Genomic DNA, 25,668 nt, shown 5'->3' on the forward strand with positions numbered 1-25,668 from the left:
TTGATTGAAGTCATTCAGTGTTATGATGTGCCAACAGTTAGTCCTGATTAGGGTTGGGTCCACAATAACCAAATCTGAATCAATTCTTTCTATTTATTGAATCTGAACATTTTCACATTAAAACATGTCAAAGTATTAAAGCAGGTAACTCACTTGAGTTGAGTTGATGTATAAGCTCAAGTGCTGATGATTATGTTTGGTTAGTTTGACATTCAGTTAGAGAGAGTTGTTTGTGTTTAGATTTGGTTTACCAAAGATACCAGCAAGCGTATAGTGCATATAATAAAAAGCAGAAATGTCAGATAGGCTGGGCCAATGAGTTTAACCTTAAAAACATTAACAGCAGAAAAAGAGAACAGAAGTAAAATATTTTATAAACTTTTTTATCCTACTCTAAAGTCAAAAATTGTCTTTACCAGTTGTTCAATCAGAGGTGTCGGTTGTTGGTGAACTTTTGCAGTAGTTCAGCCTATTTTATCAAACTTAAACCTGAATTAATTTATTTCCAGAACCAGCACTAACACAACCTTTAAACATTTTAATTTTAAATTATGAAGTTTGATTTAGCTTAGAAATACTCATCTGTTGATTCACTTTGAATCAAAAGTATCCTTTGGAGTGTTCTATTGAGCAAGATTTTTAATGATGACCGTATCCCTGCTTCATTTGTATCTTGTATTAGCCAGAGGACATGACTGCACATGTAGGAGGATGTATGGCTTAAAAACAACAGTTAAAAAAACAGACTGCAAGCCAGAGCCAAAAAACTCATATTCTCAAATGTTCTCAGCCAGTGAATAAGACAACATACTTTCTTGCTGCCTTTTTTTTGCAACATTTGTCCCATCATGCTCTTGAAAGTTGCCACATAAATAAACGTCATGCTTCCTCTCCTCCTCCCCCTACCTCCTTTCCTCACTTATTCCCCTTCTATTCCCATTTGTAGTCACCCTCTCCTCCTCTTGTACATTGTCCTGGAGTTATGAACCCCCCCCCCCCCCCCCTCCTCCTCCATCTTTATGCTCCCTGTCATCTGTCCGTTCCTCCCCGTCTGCTGTGAGCAGGAGAAAGGCGACAGGCTCACTCAGAACATAATGGATAGGATTCTCCCTCTCCTCTAACTATAAGGATCAATAGCACTCGCTGGAGACCACACAGCACACTACCAACAATGTGCAGCACCGGCATGTAAGGGGTTAAACACTTAAAGTGTGTCAGAGTTGTGAGGAGTGGTCAGCAGAGCGTGCAGCCTGTGGGAGGTTTTGCGTGTGTGTGTGTGTGTGTGTGGACATGTATGCGCTCTTATGTGTGAGCGTTCATCGATCTCAGACACTTCTTGCAATTATCTTTTAAAATGTTTGTGCAAGAGAAGAGCTGAGCATTTTTTTTTTCTCCCTCCAAGACTAAATTGCTCCCGCTTGTTGTTGCCAGGCTATTTCAGTGCACCTCGCGTCTGTCTGTCTGTTTTCTACAGTCTCGGCTCTATTTTCTCTCTCGGCACCATCTTTACACGGCATGCACTCACTCACCCTCCCTTACCCTCCCACCCACCCGATGCGGCGTCTGACTCACTTGTGATCTCTTTTTTTCGCACACTTACTCACAGGGTGTTGTCAAGGTGTAGGGTTCGCTCTCTTGCAACACTAATAGCTCCTGGGAGGGCCCCAGACTGTACATGAGGGTGACGGATAGAGCGAGCTGAGGACAGCTGTAAATCTACCAGGTTTGATGAAATATGTCCACTGCATCACTTCCTGTCAAAGGAGGAAGGGGATGAAGAGGATAGAGGAGGTTTCCCAAGGGAGGCAAGGAGGTCAAGAAGCAGAGGAGTGCAAGGCCAACCGATGCACCTGTCATCCCCGTGATATCTCTGACAGGCCGCAGAAGACTTAAAAAAAATGATCAATATACAAGGGAGCGGATGCGACATATTGGCATTCAGGTTAGAGCGAGGTGCACAATCTGACCTTTTTTATGACCAGATCGAACTGTGACGTCTTATTTTTATACTCCATCCATAAACTCTTATTTAACAACAACATCACCTCTCCTTCTCTACAACGTTAGATTGAATTTTCAGACTATACGATGTGATTGGGAATAGTAGCCACGTGCCTCTTAGAGCAGCACAAGAATCTATCCCGTCAATCCAAACACAGATCCTGAGCAAGTCTCCTAGTCCCCCTCTCCCTCTTCCCATGTGTTTAAATCATAGCGACCCCTGTCTGTCGAGCAGAGCACTGCAGCTCAGTGGGGGGAAGCGAGTCTCCAAGCTGATGCCACTCTCATGCAATCAGCTGCTTCTTTTTGAAGCCGAGAGCGCTCCTTGATGTTTAATATATATTTTGATTGGACCATCAGCTGGAAATCTCTGCTCTTTTTTTTTTTTTTTTTTTTTTTGTTCCTTTTTGATGTGATGAAATGTCCTGCAGAGTAAAAAACTTAAAAAAAAAACGTGGGATGTTTCTCTCCCGCTTTGCAAGAAGCCTGAAATCAAAGACTCTATAAAAGCTTCATGACATTTTTATGTGTGAAAACATGTAGTTTATGTGAACACAGTTACAGACGTTAAAGACATATTCATACACATGGGAACTGTTCCCTCCATCTGAGTGGTTCCAAAAAGTTTGGGTTTTTGGACCCGCACAAGGAGTCGTGAGTGGAGCCCTGCCAATAAAGACCAATACCAATTCATCTTAGGATGGGACAATTCAGCTAATACTCATTTGGAATCTAATTGAGTGATTTTTTTTAAGCTTGAACAGACCTCACCTGTGCGGCTTGAACACTTTTTCTTCACACATGTGACTGTGTAATGGTGCTCAGAAGTCTGCTTTCTTAAGAAGGTAACTATATTGAAGAACATTTGATGTTACTATAAATTGTCACGATGCCAGTGCAGACCACCGTCTGCTTGATGAGCTGCAGACAGTGCAGAGAGTCTTGCAAACAATGCAGTGTATGTTAGAAAAAAACGATTTGATGGCACCCTCTTGATAATAACCCCCAATCATTGCTTTCGGCAGTATACGCTCTGTGAAACAATCAGCTCGATAATATCAGCTCGTGGATGTTGTTCAAGCTTAAAGTTTTAAAGGCCACACAGTGATATCGTAGAATGTAAAAAAAAAAGTCTTAATTTTTTCCTTTTCTTATGTTAGTATCTTTTTTTTGAGACGGTGTCATTCGTGATTTTTCTGTCTCCTGAGATGTTTCAAATGTAACAGTATGTGTGACTCTCTCTCCACTATAGCTCGGTAAAATGAGTCTAGAGCTGGGCAGTGTCACTTTAAAAAATAGCCACATTTATAAATGATATTAATGCATACAAACTTGTTTGAAGTGCTGTTCATGCATAAAAGAGAGAAAAGCAACACACTGCTGGAAAAGAGACCTCCTGACCGTTCTCACTAGTGAACCCTGGATCTCTGTACTGTTCCACATTTGCATCGTCTGAGAAGGAGAATTTGCCATTCACCATCTTGCTCTTGCAAAGCTTCTATTGTTATCCAGAACACACAGAAACCTTCTGGTACTTTCATAGACAATACTCGGGGTGTAATGATAGACTTCTTGTTCTCATGGAAATACCACATTGAATGAAAAAAAAATAGACAAAATAATGTATGTCTTCTTTTGTCTTGGATCTTTTGGGATGAGTAGACAAATTCTGCTCATGTTTGGCTCAAACTAGTAACCAGCCTGAAGCGATAACCTGTTGATGCGGGCTAACAGGTTCTGTCTCCGACTCAGATGATGTTCTAAGCATTCATACAAATTGTTTGCATCAAACTGAAGCTTCAACAAGGTTATATTGAGAATCTCTTTCACTCAGTTATTCCTCAAAGTAGATCTAGATCCAAAGAGCAAAGTTGTGTCAAAGAGCCTTCAACAATGTCCTGATCTTTTCCTGCGATGTTGTAAATGGAGCTGCTTGTGTTTCATGGTACGTTTTTCAGCCTTTTGTCTTTGCAAAGAGATCTCATCAGCGTCATCATCAAAAGTGAGAAATCACAGACATTTAACACAAGCTGCTATTCTACCCTCCAGTCATCGTCCACATGGTGGCGTACTTCACAATACAAACAGCTGGAAGTGTCTGTATCCAGGTCAGCCTGTGGTCCAATCTCTTGTCCACTCAGAAAACCTCCCTGGGGCTTCCCTCTTTCTATAAATGTCTCCTCTGTCTGACCAGATTCTCAAGCATTTCTCTGAGCCTTTTTCAGCTTTTCGTTCAGTTCAGTATCTGTATTTTGCTGCTTGTGTTGCTGAAAAAACAAACAAACAAGTGAAAGAAATAACATTCTTTCTCTCATGAATGGAAGGCTGAATTCCTTAGCACTTAAATGCAGCCTCGCTTGATGAGAAACATTTTGGACTTGAGCTGCTGCAGCCTTATTCAGTATATGACAAGTAGCTTATTGTAGTTATCAAACTTGAGATTTACATTCTTACTCCCACTATAGCTGTGAATCTGTATTTTGCTGCTTGTGTTGCTGAAAAAACAAACAAACAAGTGTTGACTATTATTATAAGAAATCACAGTGTTTGCTTCACATGACTTTTGTGTCACGTTCATAAAGGTTCTGGAGCAAAGAGTGACATAAACAAAGAGATAATGATGACATCTTTTTGTGCATGGAGGTGGAGGATAACATCAAAAATAGGCTCAAGGTCAGGTTTGCATTTCCACCTGTGGAGAGGAGAGTGAACATGTTCTGTTATTTGGTGCCTGAAAAGGAGGAGGGGAGTTAGCTTAGCTTATAGAACATGTTCTAAAATATTAAGGTATAGGTGAGTCAGCATGTTTTAGTGTTGGCAGTAGTTGAATTGGAGATGCTATGTGTGGTCTGAAAGTGTAACAGCTGCAGGTCAGTGAGTTGGTTAAGTCACTGTTGGTAATGTATATTAGCTGACGTTTGTACTGAAGTTAGTCTGACCAGCAGTTGAGTTTATCAAAGCAACACAGAACATAAACGAAGCACAGAAGAAATGCAGAATTCAAATAGTGTTATAGCTTATCTTGATCTATTGTAATCTCTAAATGATTCAACTCAGAAGTTAATGTTCTAGTAGGACGGCACAGTGACTTTGTCTTTATTTCTCACTGAAATATAATATGCTAAAAAGGGGACGTACAATAACAATCAAATATTTTAAAGATAGGAATAACTAAAAGCCACGTTTGCTTCTGTGTTTTATACATTTAGTCAACTAAAAAAATAAGTTATAGAGATACTACATTTGTGATGACTGTCCACATGCAGCACAACATTTAGGGTAACATGTGTTAACAGGTCCTCTTATGTAGACAGACAACTCACTTAGTAGCTAACTCAGAAATAAAACAGTGTTCTATGCATGAGGATCCTAAAACCTCCTCACAGGAGCAGGAACTTTCTGTGTACTTTTATTCTTAAAATAACAAAAAAATAACATTTTTGTTCATTATTCTGACTGCCCATGTGTTTACAATAAGTAACTCTTGTGTGTACAGAGGTGTGTTGAGCTCAGTTGATTCCTTGAATCCCGTCTGGAGTGCTAATGCTCATAGTGGGTTTTAGTCTTTCCACAGCGCTGAAAGACAGGGGATGGCTGGGGGGCAATCTGGGGCTCTTGAGGGGCTTAGAGTAGGTGGGCCTGTGGTTAACAGGGTTAGGTCTGGGGTCTAGATTTGATGACACTCTGGGATAAACTGGAGGTGTGAAGGGAAGGGGTGATGGGAGGGAGGTTGACACAGAGAGAGAGAGAGAGAGAGAGAGAGGCTAAAACAGTAATCCCAGGAAGTGTTTGTTTACTGGTCCTGCAGGCCGGTGTAGCAGGGGGCCTTTGAGAGTCATTAACTTGCAGCAGTTACTGTATGCTAAACACATTGATTAGCCCTCTTTCTGTCATCCCACTAATATAATCTTAATGACTAAATTCATTGCCTTAACAGCAGTTTTCTAAGCTTTTATTTATTTTTTTGTGAAAAAAAAGAGAGTTGGTATCAAAATATTTACAGTAAATTTTTGTCAATTCCAATCATTCTCATACTTGGAAGAAGGATAAAATATAGAACATGAAACTGAAACCTTATTGACACAGTGCGATGTGGAATAATCCACAGAACTATTTTTAGCTTTTGAATTTTTTACAACTTGTCCAGGGATTTTCTTTTACAAGAGATTTTCCTTTTGCTCCAAAGTTTTATACATGTTGAGTTTTCCCAGCTTTTAGAAAAAAAATGTCATAATGCAGGAATGTCAGAGTCAGACAGCAGGTGAGAAAACAAATGGCAGGCCGAAGCACTTATTATTCCCTGACTGTGAGTACAACTGAACTTGAGTATGCACTAGTTAATCAGAACTAGTGTTTGTCTTTAAGAGGCTTAAAACTGCTAACAACCTCATTTTGTTCACCACAAGAGCCAACATAATCCCTGTTCAGCTGCGCTCCAATCTCACACCAGCCAGGAAAGAGGGGGAAGCAAGGCAGTGTGGAAAACAAAAGCCATGAATTGCATCGTGTCTTATTATCATGTGTGTCTGATTGTGGCAGACAAACTGCTGTGACTTCATTCTTCAAACTGTGTTTTTCAAAACAATCATTAAGAACTTAACAAAACTGATTACCACCCATACAAACACATCTGAAAATTGTATATCTCAGGTCCGTTCATAACGACTTGGCATGCATCTACAGGTGTAAACAGGCACAAACAAAGTTCCTCTCAGTCAAAAAATGGTAATCCTTTCGATAACAGTTTACCTCTAAATGTAGGTATTTCATTTTTACACAATTCTGAATTCAACTCGACAAAAGCAGCTAGTCAAGAGAGTGGTTCCTTAGACCCAATATCACAACGTCGGTATGGTATGGTATATCTGTGATCACAGCAGAAGTAATGTATTTGAAAATCAAATTTATGTCCATAAATGAGCTAACAGTTAAAGATATCTTGACTAACCGTCCTGTAGTCAGCTGATCTCGGAGGCTGACCCTGCTGACCCTTCCACCACATGGCCTGCCTCACCAGAAGGACTCACATCTGTTTTGTGCTTGACAATCAATGTCGAGAGCCTCCAACTCTGGAGCTGATGAGACATGCATGAAAGTGCTCCTGCTTCATGGAGCTGTAGTCAGTGAACACACCGTGACCAAACGTCAGAATGTGATGAAAAGTGTGACAAAAAAGTCTGTGAGTGTGTGTGTTCTTTGTGTATTCAACCGGCCCATCTGCTCGTGTTTTTGTGTGTGGTTCAGCGCACATGCCTTGGTAGATTTATACCCACAAACCCAACACATAGAGGCACCTTTAGTCACTTCATAAACTTTACCAAAACATTCCTGTGGTCAGAATCACAACAATTTTAACTTAGCGGCATTGTCGGTAACAATGCATGCTTAAATATTTTCGCACCATTTTTAAACCAAGTGTCTCTGCAAAAGAGACAGTTATTAAAGGATCAATATTTAACTCTGACACAGGGGCGCTGGTGGCCCAGCGGTTAGTGCGTGCGCCCCATGTATGGAGGCCTTGGTCTTCCAAGCGGGCGGTCCCAGGATCGAATCCCACCTGTGTCTCCTTTCCTGCATGTCATTCCCCTCTCTCTCTCTTTCCTTGATTTCTGACTTTATCCACTGTCCTGTCTCTCCATTAAAGGCACAAAAAGCCCAAAAATAAATCTTTAAAAAAATAAAATAAATCTCTGACACGTAAAGTTTAAAAATTGGTACTGCAGTCCAAATTCTAAACATTAGTAAGAGCTGCCTCCCCTCGCCCCTTCCTCACTAGAGTCGATGCGCATGCGGGTTGCCCATGTCCCGGACACGGAAGCTTCAGTGTTTAGCTCTGCATTAGTCTTAACTCCCATCACCAATATTTATTCTATTTTACCTTGTTTCTGGTGAGAAAAAAAAGGCTTTTAATGTCGGGTATAATCAGTTATGTCTATACCAGTTCGCTTGCACACTTCATCTCTGCAACACCTGCCTGGCAAAAACCGAGGGGCGTCCAATTCAGCTGTGTGGGGGGTCCCTTAAAACCGCTTCCTTCTCTGGTCAAAGCAAATACGGACTGGAATCAAAAGTTAGAAGAAGGACATACTGTGCTGCTGCATTGTTATCAGAGAAGCCAGCACTTCAACACAGCATGTTTCCTTAATGTCTGATATTAAAGTAAGGCCATTCAAGGGTTTCATTCTGTAGATATCTCACATATTGCTCCTTCAAATAGATCTTGGTCTCATTTGAAAACCTTTTTCTTCACTGTGATATAATGCTAGAAGTATACTGCTAAATTGTAAGATCTCAAGAACTCCTGTGCAAAAACAAACTGTCAGCAGGACCGGTGTAGCTTTTTCGCATCTGGCTGTAAAAAAAAAAAGACCTTGAAATCCCCACCTAGCCACATAAAGCACCACCACTTTTCTCCACCACTGCAGTATGTATTCTTCACGTCCCCTTTCACCCTTCGCTTCCTCCTCTCCATACCTGGAGGAGACGTGGGGAAAAAGTTGGCAGCCGGAGCCTGGTTGCTCAGCCCTCGAGGGAAGAGTTTGATTTCAGCCTCAAGGATTCGGGTCACTGCACAGAGAACTGGACCCTGTGTTTCTGTATTCCCTCCTTAGACCTCCAACCCTCACTCACAGTGTTGCCCTACCATGCTCCTCCTTTGTGTCCTAATGCTTTGCAGATGCCTCCAAAACCTTAGATAAAGCCAAAAAATAAAGGCCAGACTCCCTGTGGCATGTCCTTATATAATTTTAAATATTAGCCGCCTCGCTAACAAGCCTTCTCACGTTTACTTTATTATCGAAAATAATGCCTCCTCTTCCTCAAACCAGGTTAATTGGGCTGCTAAATAGGGGCTTCTGTAATTACCTGCTACTTTCTAGCATGCCTAATGTGCCTGCATGTTGACTAATATTTCCCTCCAGAGCTCTTTTAGTGGGCTAATGCTTCGAAGGCATTCAGGCATGTTGTGCTAAAGCCCATTGTGCATGCTTAATGCCAACAACCACCCACACGTGATACGAGCCAACCTTTTACTTTGACCTGCTTTCCTTTACAACAGTAAAAGCACATGCTATTGATCCAATTAGCAATCACTATATGTGTCAGGATTAACAACAAGTTTCAACGTCTGTATCTTCTGAAGCTGCATCTGATTATACATTAAAAACAATTAACCCCGGACAGTCGAGTACAGCACAGCATCTTCTTAATGAGTGAGAAGATGAGTGATTTTTTTCTCAGACGTATAGAGCTGGACCAGAAACTGCTTACGCCCCTTACTCTCTCTTGATTGGAAGTTGTTTATAGAGCTTTGAGGTCGTGTTTGCCTTTCAAACCAAGCACAGCATGAATAGCTTAACAGGCTCCCTGGGAGTGTTGCTACAGCAAAGTACTTTTCATGCCGCCGCTGTTTTCCACGAAACAAAACTCATTCATTGGCCCCCTGTCCTCACCTCACCTCCTTGATAAGTTACACCCAGCCATTTCCAGGTCCCACGCCGTTGTATTGTCACCCTGTGTGGATCGTTTACCGTTAGCCTGTTCAATTAACCCAGTAGTCAGTCGGCATGCACATCAGAACATTTGTAGCATGGGCTGAAGGCGGGGCAGTCCTTCATAAGGCCGCCTGCTCTTTGGTTAACTGTCATTTACAAAGGCTATACTTGTTACAGGCTTTTTCATTTACTAACACAAGTTTTCAATCATTTTTGTATAAGCGATACTACAAATATAAAGAAGAGAAATAGAAAGGAAAGACTGGATATTTAAATAATAGAGATCACATATTTTAATGTGGCAAATTGGGCTAGCTGACAATTGTGCTGGTTGCTATGGCAGATGCTTTTTTACCAGTTGACTTGAATCCATCATGCCCTATTAAGCCATAGGAGTTACCTTTTTTCAGTTTAGCGCTACATCAAACTCCAAAGCCTACAGGAGTCTCACGATTCAACCTTTTAGACACACATTTACTTATCAGAGTCTTCCTCAAGTACTTCCATTTCTCACATCGCCATCCTTTAGACTTACTATATAAATGACCCATGTGAAGGATTTAAGCCAGTTACTGAGCTAAAGTTTTGACGACTCAGCTTGCAGACCCCCAAAGCCCCCAACAAGAGCTTTAAAGAGATTTGCATTTGTCATGAAACATACTTTTAGAGAGAAGAAGACTGATGTTGTTATTTTTTGGTCACCAATTACAACCTTGCAAATGATTAACACTGAAGGCGAGCCAAAACCGAGCAACCCTTCAAATTTGCAGCTCAGCTCACATCCTCCTCTGACGATCAAGAGCACCAACCCAAAACACCAGCTGTGGATATTTCGACTCCTAGACATTAACGATTACCACTGAAGGGCTATTTTGAGATTCAGTTTTTTAAGTATGCGGCCCGTCATGCTTTTGAAAAAATACAAAGGACAATCAGTTGACTGATCAAATCTAAATTGATTACGGGTCTTCAAGACTTCTGATTGGAATACCTCAAGGAGACGGCCCTAAAGAGAAGTGTACCGGGTAAATGACAAAGTGAACACAGCGGTTAGCATCGCTTGGAAATCTTAAACATTCCTGTGTGCTTGAACAGTGGAAATCAGCGTCGTTTAACTTCACTGTGGCAAGCCTGGAGCAAAAAGGACAAACATCCTGGCAAATATCCTGCCATATCTGAGGCTCGGTCTGTCCACAGCATACTTTCCACTAAGAAACATCCAGGCACTCTGCAGTTGCCTCTCATTTAAAATATATTGGCCATTGAATGGAACGCTGTCCATTTATTGTGTATTAGAGGTCATGACGTCCCGCATTGCTACAGATGGATGGGATGAGGCGAGGGTCAAGTCCCGCTCTCTCTGTGTCCCACTTTTGGTGACAATGAAGCATATTCTGGTTGCTAGCACAGAGCGATCTTGATGGAGAGGTCAGTATAAAGGCTTTATTCATCGGCTGTGGCCGGTCACAAAGAGACAGATGCATCAGATCACAGGGGTGGGGGGATGAAGGGATGGGACAGAGAAAGAGCAAGAGCAAAGCACAGTGACACTAAAGCATCCTGAGACGTTGCTTTTTTGCTGCTTGTCTGGTCTGTCTGCGCCTACAATGTCTCCCTGCGTTCATGTGGGTTATTAGCCGGAGTGCGGTCGCAGCAAGAGCCGAGAGGAGGTTTTCATTAACCTCATGCCGTGAGAGGGCACTACCTTGACTGCTGGCTATGCATGCTCCGAGGCTGTCTCTGCTCTCCTGGCACTGCGGCATAATCTTCCAGGCCTATTTGCACTGCATCATACCTGACAAGAGGAGAGGTCCCTCATTAGGGAAAATGGCCTGTTTCACAAGCTAGGTCAACTGTCCCAAATCAAGCATACACTCTCAGAGCCGGGTAGTTGACCCTGAATCTTAGAGGACATCCACGATCAATTACATGCAATGCCTCTTTGTGGGCATGAATTCAAACTTGTCATCCACTCCAACACGCCTGCCTCTACACCTGCTGACTTCACACACATCCCTTTGTTATCCAGAGATAAAGCAACAGCCATCACAAGCAATCTGGTACTCCTCTTCAAATTACAGTTATGTTGCCATCAGTCATCCATAAAGCACTTCTCTGTCTCTGGGGGTTGATATTAGAACCCGTGTTGTGTTTATTTTTAAACAACATGTACTTCGAAAGTAGAGAAATGCTTCCTTGTTGGATTTTGCTCTTTATTACAGAATTGTGCTTTTGTGTTACTACACAGCTGCTGCCTATTTCTATAATTTTCCAAATGTACTGCAGGAGGATGACAGGGCTAAATTGAGGTTGGATGAAGGTTTTGAAAAGCCCTTTGGGAAAACAGAAAAAGACACATGATTTTGAATAGTACAAGAGGCAGTAGAGAGTAGAGAGCAGGAAGGAAGGGAGGAAGGATGGGAGGGAGGCTGCAGAGTGACGATGGACAGATTGTCAGGTCTGCGTTTCTATAAATAGCTATCTTCACCTTGATCTCTCACTTTGCCAATCTTTTTTTTTAACACAATTCCAAGTCCGAAAGGCACTATTGACAAGGGCAAAGGTGGACAAGCCTAGCACAGCAAACCTCATACAAGCACACTTAAAACTCTGTGTCACCCCCCCCCCCCCCCCCCTCCATCTATAGCTTAGCCCTGTGGCATAATCCCATTAGAATCCATTAAGCAGGGCATCTTAAAGTGATCCTCCGTCTCTCTGAATGTGGGGAGAGGTCGCCTTCTTTCTGACGGGACGAGGAAGGGAGGGAGAGAAGGAGTACAGAAAGAGGATGGTGGTGCCGCTTTGGGAGTCACATGACTAATTTGTGTCTGTTGCGGGGAGTACGGGCAGCCGGCCAAAGTCATTCCTCCCTCTCTCTCCCCATCCTTCGCTCTGTTTCTCTCCCTCTCCCTCAAAACACATGCATTTCTTAGCGTTGCCAAAGCCGATTGCATGCATGTGTGTTTGGAGCAAGTGCTGTTTTCTTTTTTCCCATTCAGGAGTGTTAGAATCAATATGCGGTGACTGCATGCTTTGTTATTGACCTGGAGGAGGGGGGGGGGGAGCGCGTCTGCTGACCACTAACTATGTCCCTCTTGTGTTGCTTCTCCTTCAGGGACTATGGCTCCAAGCGCAAATCGGGTAAGTCACCTGTTTTCCTTCAGTATCCTATAGCTCACAGCCTTCTTTCTCTTTGAACTTGTTGCTCTTAATAAAACCCTTCCTTGGGATCCGAGGCAGGATGTTATGCTCTTTGGCATACGACTCTGAATCTCTCTCTCTGCGACTTGTCTGTAATCCATGTGGTGTCAATGTGTGATATGTTTACTTGTCCCGCTGTGGGATGCTGACTTACTGTCGACCGTGATTCGGTGGCGGTTTCAAAAAGCTGTCAAGCCCCTCTACTTCTGGCCATAGATTGCAGGGTGGGGTTTCAGAATTGCCTGATGGATGTTTGCGATGTGAAAATAGAGTCATTAACACTGTTCTCTGTTGTGGTGGTCGAGACATTTGACAGATTGTGAGTTTGCAGTGGTTTCAGTTTCAGGCTAAGCTCTTTTTGCATGACAGCCTACATGTCAGTAGATATTCCAAACCATTTTCAACAAGGAAGAAGAAAGAAATGTTCTTGTTATATACTGCAATGAAAGTATGCGCTTGTAAGAGGCTTTGGATTTTATCCGGATCTGTGTGGTCTTGTTTCTCAGGACTTAGGAGGTAAACACAGGCTGTAATACTTCCATTAGAGCGAACAAACACAATACAGTAAAGTAAAGAGTATAGCCTTGGACAGGTCTTGAACCATTGCCTTCATATCCTGCATGTGAATGTAGTACATATAAGCCAACAAAACACAAAACAACTTGCTTGCTTGACTACAAGACTTCCTCTCTGTCAAGGATTTTTCAGCCTCATTAAGCATCTTTTCAAATGTACTGTAATGACAGGGGAATTTGCTAGCGTACACCTGCTTTATAAAAAAAAATACGAGTGAGTAACTCACATATGCATCTGTGAGCCCTGTGTATTTAAGACTATGTAGGCTGAATAAACTAAGAGAAACACCAGTCTTTCCTCTTGTGAATTATTCTAGAGAAAAAGCTTGTGGTATGATTTTCTTGCCACAGATGCCGTTAAAGACTTCTTTGTATTGATATTTAACTCAAATATTGTGTATATGGATAGAAACATCTTGGGATACTTCTTCATAATGTAGGTTTTAAAGCAAAGCTGGAAGTAGCTGGGGATGGGGGGGCTCTTTGAATTTTTTTCCTCATTCAGAAAAGTTGTGTGTAAGTTGAATTCTATCTCCTTCAGGTAAACAAGTCTTGACATTGATGGTGAGTTTATTTTTAGACCTAAAGAAAGGGAACTTTGTGACCCTCCCACAAGGCATTGTAGTCCTGCGGGGTGCTTACCAATTCAATTACACTGACATTCCTCAAAGTGGTTTGAGTTCTTGGAAGCAGATCGCTGCTGCAGATAAGCCAGCTTGCAGTATTTTCTCCACATCTCCTTAGTGAAGTATTTTGCACTACGCTTTCAAACAGGTGGATTCTTTCATTTGTGTGTCTCTGCTTTGACCTGAAGTAACAAAGTTAGTCAGGGGGGGCTTTAAGGTCGTCTGAATGTCTATTCTTAGAATCACTTCCCGTCAGAATCGCATTTGTTCATTTCTATTTATCGGAATTGATTCAAAATGTCCCATAGAAGTTTTTTCAAAACGTACCATCTTACATCCTGAGTACATTTTCGCCAGCAGTAAGTTTGAGCATGGCAAACCCACCGCTGGCATTTTCTTCCGTGCGCCCTCTCTCCACCTTCTTTGGTACATGCAGCAGATTGTTTGTCATGTCCTGGCTTGTCAGTTGCGCTGCTAACATTAGCTACATTAGCTAGCTCACAGTGTTGGTGATGTTAAAGCTGTGTCCAACATACCAACTTGCTGCCTGTACTGTCTATGGATCAGCAAGGCCTTCAGTGTGTTCCTTTTCAGTGATGGCAAGCATTTGAGCGCACTGTGGATTCTACAAACCACAGAGTAAGAGTGAGCCTGACCCAACATGTTCAACACGCAGCATCTAGAAACTGAAAATGAATTACTTCAGGAATGATTCAAATGTTTAAGCTCACATCATATGCCACTATACCCAAAGTTAAAATAAATAGAACATCACTTTACCAATCTGCACCCAATTCTGAATGGACAATAAAAATAACATCATCTATCGTCTGGTTCATTTTCAATGACCTGCTGATAACACCTTTACAACTATCGAGGCTGCAGCATCTTAAACACATTTTATTGAGCTTTTTCTTAATGTCAAATAACCATTTGTGGGTTCTTTGGGCACAGCATGTTGGAGTCGATCCTGGAATCAGGAATCGGTTTGAATCCAAAGTCGATTTTTCGATTGAATCATGACCCTCAGAATTGGACTTGAAATGAAATATGAAATATTGACAGATTCACACTCTTTGTGGACATAGAACCTGTGCTTTTCTTTGCATGGATAATGAATAAACACTCTACCTTAATGACACAAAGATATCAAGTTCTCTGAAGATTCCTCTGCACACAACCTCTTTTGTGAGGTTTCCTCTCTGCTGCTGCTCTCTGTGGAAGTCACTGAGATGATTTTGAAGGCTTACCATTCTCTGTTTTGCAACCACAGTAACCCTCTCACCATCAACTAGGGTTTCAGCTTGTTGGTCGCCCCTGTTTATTAACTGTAAAATGGAGATTGTATCTATTACTGTTAACTCTAGCACTGTCATATGTATTTTTCAAAATGAATATTAAAAGACATGGTTTGACAATGTTAGCATTAAACCTATTCACAGTGGAGAAGGAAAAATTCTCTACAAACAAGCCCAATAAACACTTCTCAACACTTCTTCTAATCAAGAGCTTGTATCCCGTTTGTTTAAGAGGTACATACAGTTGTTGCATTATGTGTGATAAAAGCATCATAAAACTCTAATCTTGCCAAATTTGGAACCATCCATGTGTAAAACTATCGTCCAACATGTTCTGGACGTCCCCAACATTAGCTGAAGAAAGATGGACATTTGACTGCTGTTTGTCATGAAATATTCAACTTCCCGTGATTATACAAACTGTCACATGTCTGCTGGTGTTCCCGTAGTTACTTTGTAACTTGGAGCAGATTTTTTTTTTTTTTTTCTGTTTAACCATAATGACTATGCGTGCAGCATCTTCCTGTTCTTTCTGTTAATGCCAAACACAATGTTGTTGTTGCTGCCGCTGAAAACAAAAAATGAATCACTTTCATTGAAGCAGAGCACTTTTTCCAGGAGACAGAGGATATTTTTAACAAAGCATGTACACTGTTTTTTTTATTGCCTCAGTATTGTGAAATACCAAGTCAGTTCAAATGCATTAGCATCTGGATTGTCTCAAATGTACAATTTTCAGTTTTAGTCTATCCAGAGACTCTCTTGCGTCACAGACAAATGCCATTAATGTCATGCTCATAATACACAGGATATATGATGAAGATAAAGATGAGAACATCTTGGTAGTTCCTTACCGAAGAAATAAAAAAACTATCCTTATGGCGCAAGGGGATGAAGATGTCAGAATTGTTTTTTTTTAAACATGCGGGTCAGATTCAGGGAGTTTCAGGGCTCATAGCTCCACACTTGCCCCACATTTCTGCAGTGCAGATGGAACTCGTACTCCTTCCATGTGAGGGCCAGATTCAGAGGAATCAGAGGAGGGTGCTGTTTGGGCTGCAGAGGCTTACGGGGGTTGAGACTGTTAGACAGGCACTAGTTTGTTTACGTGGCACAGTGGATAAGATTTCAGCCTGACTGGCCTGGTCATATTTATTCAGAGGAGGGAGCGAGGAGGGCTTGTGTCTTTTTGTGTGTTTGTGTGTGTTTTGACATGTGTAGGTTTTAGTGATCAGGGCTAGTTTGTGGACATAACTGTTAAGCTGTCCGAGCTAATTAGAATCTCAGAGCCAGGCTGTTGTTTGTACCATCAGGACCTCCTCTGTCAGTGGACACATTTATAGTATGACACTTACACACTCCATTACCTGCCTCCATACACCAACCTGTAGGACTCAAACCCGTCTTATGCTGACTTTTACACAGTTTACATCCCACAGAGCACTTAATTTCCAGCAATAATAACGTCTGCACACTCTTATCAAATCAATACTGAAGATATGGTTAAGTGAGTATTGATTTAGGCAGAAAAATAACAGCTGCTGCAGGCTTGGGGAATATAATATGACAGAGAAAAATAAGTGAAACTATTGAATCTTTGTGGTTCATCTTTATTAAAGTCCAGTCACGACTCCAGCCAGTGTGTCTAACTGTTTGTTGGTGGGCCTTTTTTGTTTCAACCTCAATGAGTGTCAGACTTAATAACCGAAGCACCCTAACTTATATTAAGGTAGAATATTTTCGCAGTACAGCCAGATTTGGTTTCTTGCAATTCTACAATTCTACAATTCACTTAGCAGACGCTTTTATCCAAAGCGACGTACATCAGAGAGTAAGAACAACACAAGCAAGGATCTAGAAAAAAGGGAACAATGTCAGTCAGAGCAAACGATCAGCTTTGAGTCTGATTGAACACACAGGTGCTGACAGGAAGTGACCAGAGGCAAAGCACAACATTGAGGGCAGTTCTTGAGAGCTCTAATCAGTATAGAAACCATCTTATAAGTCATCGTTTATCAAACAAGAACCATCATCATCATCAATAATATGGAGACCATCATCATTAAGTTAGTATTCATGAAAGAGCTGGGTCTTTAGCTTTTTCTTAAAGGTGCAGAGGGACTCTGCAGATTGAATGGAGTTTGGAAGTTCATTCCACCACTGGGGGACAACAGAGGAGCATGCAGCATGCACACGGCTAACTCTGCTGTAACCAAGCCATCTTCTTCACCTCTCAAAGTCCTACTCACATACAGAGCAGCTTTAAATCACCTCAGTACTGTCAAAGTGGCCTCCAGTGTTCTCCAGTCCAAGTTCACGGGGAGTCTGCTTTTCCTGGAAGTCAAAAGCTCCAGTGCCCTGAAATCCGTTATCCTCCCATGCTGCTCAGACATTTCAATACTAGCACCCTCTTAGCTAACTCGCTAAGGGCTACAATTAAACAATCTTACAATACGTAAATTAATGACAGTTCAGGCGGAGCATCTACTGGACATAGAAAAATCTGAAAATTCTTTATCCATAAACTTTGATCAAGTTTACAGTAATCAGCCTTTTCCTAGGAAACATAGATGAAGTTGGTCGACTTTGACCTAAATCAAATAATGGACCCAGGCGTCAAGCTATAATCAGCTGACAAATTGATTGAATCATTGTTTCTTATCACTCACAACCAATCACAGCACGTTCTCACAACAAGGCGAGGTCCATTTAAATACGACTTCCTTCTTACTGATCCTTTTCCCGGGTAATGATGCTCACACTCTGCTGCCTCCTTACCTCTACCACACCAGCCTCCTCCTTTCTAAACTAAAAGTTTTGGTTCACCCTTTTGGGGTTTTAAGCAATTTGCGCCCTAGAAAGTTATAGCGTCACTGCTTGGCTAACCCAGGGACCATCTGTAGCCAAGCAAAACCATATTTCCATTTGGCTATAAATGGTCAGATTTATTGCAAGATTATTCCTGACTGAGGTGATTTAAGGAGCTTACACTATACCTGTCCAAGACGGCAGGATACTGTATGAGTTATGCGTTCACTATAGTCAGATGACATTCTTCTGATTTCGCTTTTTTTTTTTTTTAAACTTTGAGCAAGAACTAAGTTATTTGTCCAAAAAAAAAAGGTGAACAGTGAGGCTTATCAATGTAACCAGGAAAATACTCAGCCAAATATGAAATATTAATGCCAACATAAACTGAAGTGAAGGACTGTCAATCTTTAGGAGAAGATTTTAAAAGGCGAAAAAAATAAACAGTAAATGAGGTGAGCCAGAGTGTAAACGGAGTTACGTTCATAATGAGAGACCAGGAAGAGGAGAAAGTCTCTACGACCGTGTGGAGTGACAGTGCTCGCTGGGGAACAGATGTGACCTGTGATGTGATGTGACCCCTCCGAGGCTCTGTCATTGCTAACGGCTGTATTCTGTTAGCACTGGGACATTCACCACCCTGTTTGCACACAAACGTCATTTGTCACTACGAACGTTTGTGTCACAGTGAGAACAAATTAGTTTGCCTTTGCGGCTCCCTCCTTCTCCTGCTAAGCAGTGTATCAATACTAGTTAGCTCCCGCCTGTGCTTTGACTTAGTTAGCATTGGGCGTCTCGCTACTGTTTCAGAGGTGCTGAATCAATACTGGTTAGTTGTGATTTGTTATTAGTTGCCTTTGTCTTATAGTATCAGGTGACAAGGTTTTACCTTCCTAGCTCCTGATTGTATCTTTCAACATAGAGGCAGCTGTAACGAGAGAGTTGTGGATGGATTCACAGAGACGTTTTTTTTTTTAATTTTAAGATAATCAGCTTTTTCACGTATTCTCTTTGTAGAGATGAATCTCTCACACCCTGATGTTGTCGAATAGCACCCAAACTTCAACGATTTTTCTAGACCCTGAGCGCTATATTTCAGTCTCAATGCAGTTTTTTTCGGGAAAAAAGTAAGAGATTACCAGCATTGCAGTCTACATGGTACATTTTTGAGCTGGAATGTGTGTTTTTTGGAAGTTGGTTGCCCAGTAGGCTAAATCGACCTCCTGCCTGGCCGGGAGATTTGGAGGTTGCTTAAAGCCTAATTTTGCATTTCTTTGCAGCAGTTTTTTGGTATTTATTGGCAACATATACCCATACCAACATATCTGCATATTTTTTTTAGCTCCAACACCTGCCCAGAATCAACATTTTGCACATTCTCCGATCAGCATTTAGCTCAGAGTATCAGAGTGCATCATGTTTAACCATGCAGAGCTGCTTGCCTTGCTGTAGTTTCATCATCAGTAAGTTTTATTTCAGAAGATATCCTGTAGTTCCTTGATTAGGCCGAACAGTTTGAGCAGAAGCGTTACTCCTTAAAGTCCTCAGACTATCCTTTTGATTGCCGTGATGTCAAATAAGCCCCTCCAATCTTAACCTAGAAAGGAAATGTTATTTTTCACCCTCACTAGGCTCTCGATTGCAGGGCTATGTAGACATTTGAGTCAGTTGTAGGAAAATTACCCAACGCAGCAAAGGGACAGAAGAAACACTGCTGGTTCTGCTGGTTTGTGGTGTCAACAGAGAGTCCTGAAAGGAATTAAGCATCTGTTTGTGTGTGTGTGTGTGTGTGTGTGTGTGTGTGTGTGTGTGTGTGTGTGTGTGTGTGTGTGTGTGTGTGTGTGTGTGGCGGGTTTGTACGGAGGACCCAAAGAAGGGAGGAGAGTTAATATCAATCAGATGTTGAGTGCTACACTAAGAGCAGCCATGTGGGTTATAATCATGGTAGGGTGTAAGTGAGCGGGGTTTGACCCTGGCTGACCTGGGACCAGCCCGTATCCCTCCCTCTGGGGCCAACATCAATCCGCTAAAGCTCCTGAGGCCCGGGTGGATAGCGAGAGGGGATTTTTTTCCCTTTATTATCTCACGTGAGTCAACTAAGAGGAGCTGTCGGCTTCGCAGCAGGGGCAGAGCTGGACGGGATCCAGGGCAGCATGATTCTTACGAGGCGTTCAAACGTGGGTCTCTTCACAAGAGGTGTTGATTATTTAGGAACCCGCCCTCTTTCAGATTCATGTTTATGAAACTCTGAACATTTGCAGTGGGGTTTTTCAATGTTTCCATTGACCCTAAAGCAACAATAAAAGATGTAATCTTTTAAGCCCATAAACCTCCAGTTTAACAAAAGTCAGGGTTATGAGCTTCTGTAAAACGTTATCATTTCCCTGAACCAAACCAAATTAGACATTATGTGTGAAAGAAAATGCCAGGAAGCATCCAAGGTTCTAACCAACCATACAAGGTTAACCCTCAGAATTTGCACTTTACAAAACTCAGTGATCACATAGTGAAGCCTGGTACTGCCTTACTGTGCTGTGATTGTCTGATCTTGTTTGACTTAAAATATGCTTTAAGGCTTTCTACCCAGAGAATGCTGTTTTTCACAAATTCAATGATTGCTTCTAAATCTAAAATATTATCTTTGCCAAAATGAACCAATAGGGTTTGTTCCTACGACTAAACAAACAAACCACAAAGTGTTTCAAACTGTGCATCATGTACCTCTGTTTTGGCACCTCCTTACTCGAGAGTATAGAAACAATCATGGTTGAAAAATGTGTTCTATTTTTTAAAGTGTATTTCAGACCAGAAGCAAAAATTGGGGTCCAAGGTCAAAATTTTGTGTTTGACCTTATTGTTGCTGCCAATTATGGCACAGGGTGGGTCTAGGTAAAAAAAAACAAAAAAACAAAAAACCTTTTGGAAAAATAAAACCTACAGACTCAATGAGAAGAACGTAAACATTCCTCGCTACGGTCCCAGGTCTAATTACTCCATATCTATACGTCCTTCTTTGTCCAGCAGTGCTGAAGCCCCAGTGCTGTCTCACTTCCACGATGAGATGTCACTGACAAACTTTTTTGGGTCAGATAGTCATGCTTCAAATCAATCAGCTGCAACGCAGAATCTCGGTCACCAGCTTCCCCGTCCCCCGTCTTCTCTGATGCATGGCTTTTAATTTCCTGGTTTTGGACGGAGATGTTTTTTTAAACCAGAGGAGGGGGGATGTGGCTGACGTCCCTCTCAGACATTCCAGGAGGTCCAGAGAGAGGGATGGAAATGTTGAAAGATATGAGGAGATGGAGAAAAAGGGGTATCATGAGAAGGGTGGAGTGAGTGTTTATCAGTTTGAAAAGAGGGAGGGTTTGAGTGTGAGATTAATAATGGGTGTTTGTAATCGTCCACTTACTTGTCCTTAGATGCTCTTTATGCTCTCCAGCATGAAACTTTCAGACACTGCCCACCACTTTTGTGTAACGATCCCAGAGGAATAGGCCCAGACTTTGGATCCAGAGCTATTTATGCCTTCGCCTCTTTATTTTTAGAGTTCAGTAGGTGTGACAAAGGTGTGCTCTGCCATACTGCTGCTTCTGCATGCTGTCAAACTGAATAATCTCTCTCTGCTTCTCTCCTTCCTTCTCTCTGTCTGCAGTATGGATGTACGGCTTTACAGACAGCCCGAGGAAAGAGGCCTCAGGTAGCCTTGTGTGTTTATGTCAACATGTTGAATTTGCATGCACTACTGTGCTCGAGTGGCTGCATCCCCTTTTGATTCTTCACTTTATTTCTCTTCACACTTGAGTTTCTCTCGACATCTGCTTTGCATGCGCTGTCACCAGCCTCTCCTTCTACCCATCTGCTCAAATTCAGCTGCTCTGTCTCTCTCTCTCTCTCTCTCTCTCTCTCTCTCTGCACCCTCTCCATCAATCTCAGCAGGCGTGGTTGGCCAACACAACAGCTGGGCACGGTGCCAGAGAGCGAGAAACATGGACCTCAGGTCTGCATGTAGCAAAGTGTCTTAGACTGAAACGAGGTGTCAAGTCTGGTTCTTTACATTTGCCTGCAACATTGGCTGTGGATCAATGCCTGTGACCTCATTCAACTGTCGCTGTAAAGGGACCATGAATTTAGAGCGAAAGAATTGCATTCAATATTGTCTCCTTTGCAAATGAACATCATCCAAAAAAAGAACAGGATATTCCTGCAAATATAAAAAACACATTTTCAGACACAAAAACATCCACAGATCATCACATCTGTTGAATATTTAGCCAGTGTTCTTTAGTCGTTGTTGAGGCATTGCTGGGGAAAGACACGCATATGTCGTTTTCCTGCCTTTGGAACTATCGGCCAATCAGAGTGAGTCTGGAACATCAAACTCAGATACCCCATTATGTGTGCCATTATAATGAAAAAAGGAAGTAAAATCATATTGGAAAATAACAGTGTACACAAGTTTTTCAAGAGAGTTGATGAAGATCAAAATAGAATGGATAACGTCCATCCATTCAGCTGGTATCTATACGGCTTATCCCGCTTATCCCGTTTGGGGCCGGAGCCAATCCCAGCTAATATGAAAAATGTAATATATAGATTTAAACAGAATACATAGAAAACATACCAAACCAACCCAATGCCAGAATTAATAGTTGGGAACTGTAACCCCAAAATGTACCTTAAAGGGGTCATATTATGCTTTTTCTGGTTTTATATGCTCTTTAGTGTGTTTTTCAAGTGTCCTGTGCATGTTTAGGCACATCTATGTGCAAAAATTCAAAGTCCACGGAAACGCGGCTTCTCCTACGTCCTCCTGTTAGCTGTAGCATTAGCTGCATGTAACGCTCGGTTCTAGCCCTCCTCGAAAGAAATGTGTCAGTGTGACGTCTTGTCAGTGTGAGATCACTGATCTAAGCCCATTGGCTCGTTGTGGCAAGCCCAGCAGCTCATGTTGCACTCCCATTAACTTCTGTAACACGCCCACGATATGCCGTAGCCTGCGGTAGCACAGTAGTGCTAAGGTGCTAATGTTTATGCTCCCTTCGGAGACAAAGTGGCTGCATTGCCAATATGGTAAAAGCGGCGTGACATTTCCGAGAATTGTGCTGAGCGACTGACCAATTACGGCAGAGCCGACCAATCAGATCAGACTTGGCACACTTGGGACTCTGACCGTGGTCACTTCAGAGCCTTAGAGAGAGAGTCAGAAGAGAGCCGGTGCATGGAGCAGCAGTACATGAAAACAGACACTTTTTTAAAACTTTAGCTATTGTGAACATACTTTAGTAGGTACATAGATTAAATATATGAACCCCAAAAAGGGCATAATATGACCTCTTTAAGGGCGCACTTACACTGGGCCCAGTTGCCCCATAAGGCCCTCCACATTCCCCCACTGGCCTGCACTCACACTGCTCCAGGACTAACTGGACCTGAGCATGGTTACCTCTTGTACATAACATCGTAATACAACACTAGGAAGGCTTTAATTATGAAGAGTGCTTAGTTTACAAGTCGGAGTAGGCACAGATCGAAGAACGACGACAGACTGCTACTTCACTGACTTTGTGGCTGATTTTGAGTCGTTTTGGTTTAGATAAATCCAGAGCACTCCGGGATTTCTCGATAATGGAAGTTCATGTCCACGTTGTGTAGCCTACCCGTGCTTGTGCTCCTGCATGAACAGCTTTAGCGTACCAAAGCGTACACCTCTTGCAACGATGCCAGTTGCCAAGAAAGTGGAATGTGCTTTAGCACGGATCCGAACTGGACTTTGAGGGTGAAGCGTGCTTAGGCTGCGGTACGAATAGCCGAGTGTGAGTGCACCCTAAAGTGTATGGAGTGTGTAGAAGTCTGATGACAACAACTCTCCCACTAAAATACAATCAGAAATGTTGAGCTTTAACAGAAGTGGAACATTGCAGACAGCATGTAACAGGTCTGTATGGATTCATGTTATTTCTCAACAAGGTGTGGTCGCCATAACAACAGCATAAAGCTTTTTAAATAGCTTGATCTGTCGCTGCTTTACTTCCTCAGGCTGACTTTGATTGCTCCCCCCGCACATAGGCTGCTTACATTCTCAGCAGTAAGTTCCTTTTCTTTATTTCGCCTCCTGGGAGAGTGCTAAAGAAAGACAGAGATGAATGCCAAGCCGCGCTCAGTGGGGAAGTGACATTATACGAGCATTCCCTCGGTGTTCCCTGCCTGCTTATTTGAGGAACAACATGTCAAGATGCTTAATTGTTTTTAAAGCACTGCGCAAAAAAAAAAGGCCCACTGTGAAGAGGCAGCATATAGATGTGAGCCGCTCTCTGAGATCTTAAAGGACAGTGTTGTCTGACATGCAGGATTGTCTCTCAGCCTAACTCGTACAACACAAATCATGTTCAAGGTCTTATCCCCGTTTGCTAAATGACAAAGAGGCTGACTGCAGAGAATCTATTATCTCTGATGTAGACGACAGCGGAAAGATGGGAAGATTTGCTGACAAAGTTTGAAACTTTCTTTTCTTCTCAGCCAAAGCAATTAGACAGCTCTCGTGGTTTTCCATATCAGTGACTTATCTCACCATTGTGTCTTTGCTGGAGCCTTTATGTATGCTGTATATATATTGTTTTAAACATCAGCATCTTTAATTCAGCCAGACAGATGTGGATTTTGATGATAGAACAATGTTTTAAAGTAGAAATATACAACACAGCAAAAAAGACTTTTTCTTTATTGATTGTCAATCATTTTTGCTTATTATTTAGAAGGCTGCTTACTTAAATAAATAACTTTATTTAGGAATGTTACAAAGTCCTAATATGATACAATATGTGCTCAGAGAGTTTAAAAAGAGGAAATCTGAGCAAGCTTTTTTGACAAACAGTGATGATTGCATTTCTAGAGTTTAGTTTTCTGCATGTTCTTTAGAAATAGGCAAAGATCTGAGAACATGTATCCCCGAAAAACATGTATCTGAAAACAGATGCTGCAGTATAGTCGTAATATGCCAATATCAGCCCCATAATATCAGCTGACCAAGACATATCTTTGACTTTTTTCTAAATATCCGCTTGCCAATAAACATCTGGAATGATTAGAGTTAGCAGATACCCAGGTGCTAGCCAGCCAACCACAAGAGCTGACTCCAAGGCCTCCATTGCAATTCATTTCACTTTGGAAATGGATGATTGATTGTTACATTGCTGCTTTTAGAGACATATCGATGGCAACAAAGAGATGTTTTACTTGGATGGTTTTTTTTTTGGATGCCTGTTCTCAGTCAGTGTTCTGTTGACATATATATGATGCTAAGACATGATTTAAGATAATATATTGAACTCTAGGTGAAAATTTTGAGCTTTTTTGCACTGCTAAAAAAAAACAACGCAAATCAGGCCACTGTGTCTGATACAGCCAATGTTAAAGTTGAATGAGTGTGTTAATGCATTCATATATATAACACCTTAGCCTTAGTTTCATGTATTAAATCACAGAGAAGGTTGGTGAACGCTTATTTAAAGCAGCTTTTCAAGTTGTAGAATAACATTAAATGCTTTTTCTTTTAAGTTAAAAGAGAAAACCTGTTCAAATGATGAAAGTGAGACATGATAATCCACTGGTAAAGGAAACATCTTGAATTAAAAATATACCAAAAGCACCTCTAAAGTAATCGATGAAA

The 25,668-nt window shown here is 41.8% G+C and overlaps 1 protein-coding gene across 2 annotated transcripts in view; it reads left to right on the plus strand.

The window, feature by feature from the left end:
• Positions 1 to 25,668, plus strand: part of sh3pxd2aa (SH3 and PX domains 2Aa) — a 125,733-nt gene that overhangs the window by 51,661 nt on the left and 48,404 nt on the right. The window contains exons 6-7 of one of the 2 annotated variants that reach the window (XM_061048354.1): positions 12,610 to 12,635; positions 21,655 to 21,699. In XM_061048354.1, coding sequence (XP_060904337.1) covers positions 12,610 to 12,635; positions 21,655 to 21,699 — 71 coding nt within the window. The remainder of the gene's footprint in view (positions 1 to 12,609; positions 12,636 to 21,654; positions 21,700 to 25,668) is intronic. The other variant, XM_061048363.1, reaches the window with a different exon arrangement.

This window comes from Labrus mixtus, chromosome 2 (genome assembly GCF_963584025.1).
Source record: "Labrus mixtus chromosome 2, fLabMix1.1, whole genome shotgun sequence".
NCBI classification, from domain to species: Eukaryota; Metazoa; Chordata; class Actinopteri; order Labriformes; family Labridae; genus Labrus; species Labrus mixtus.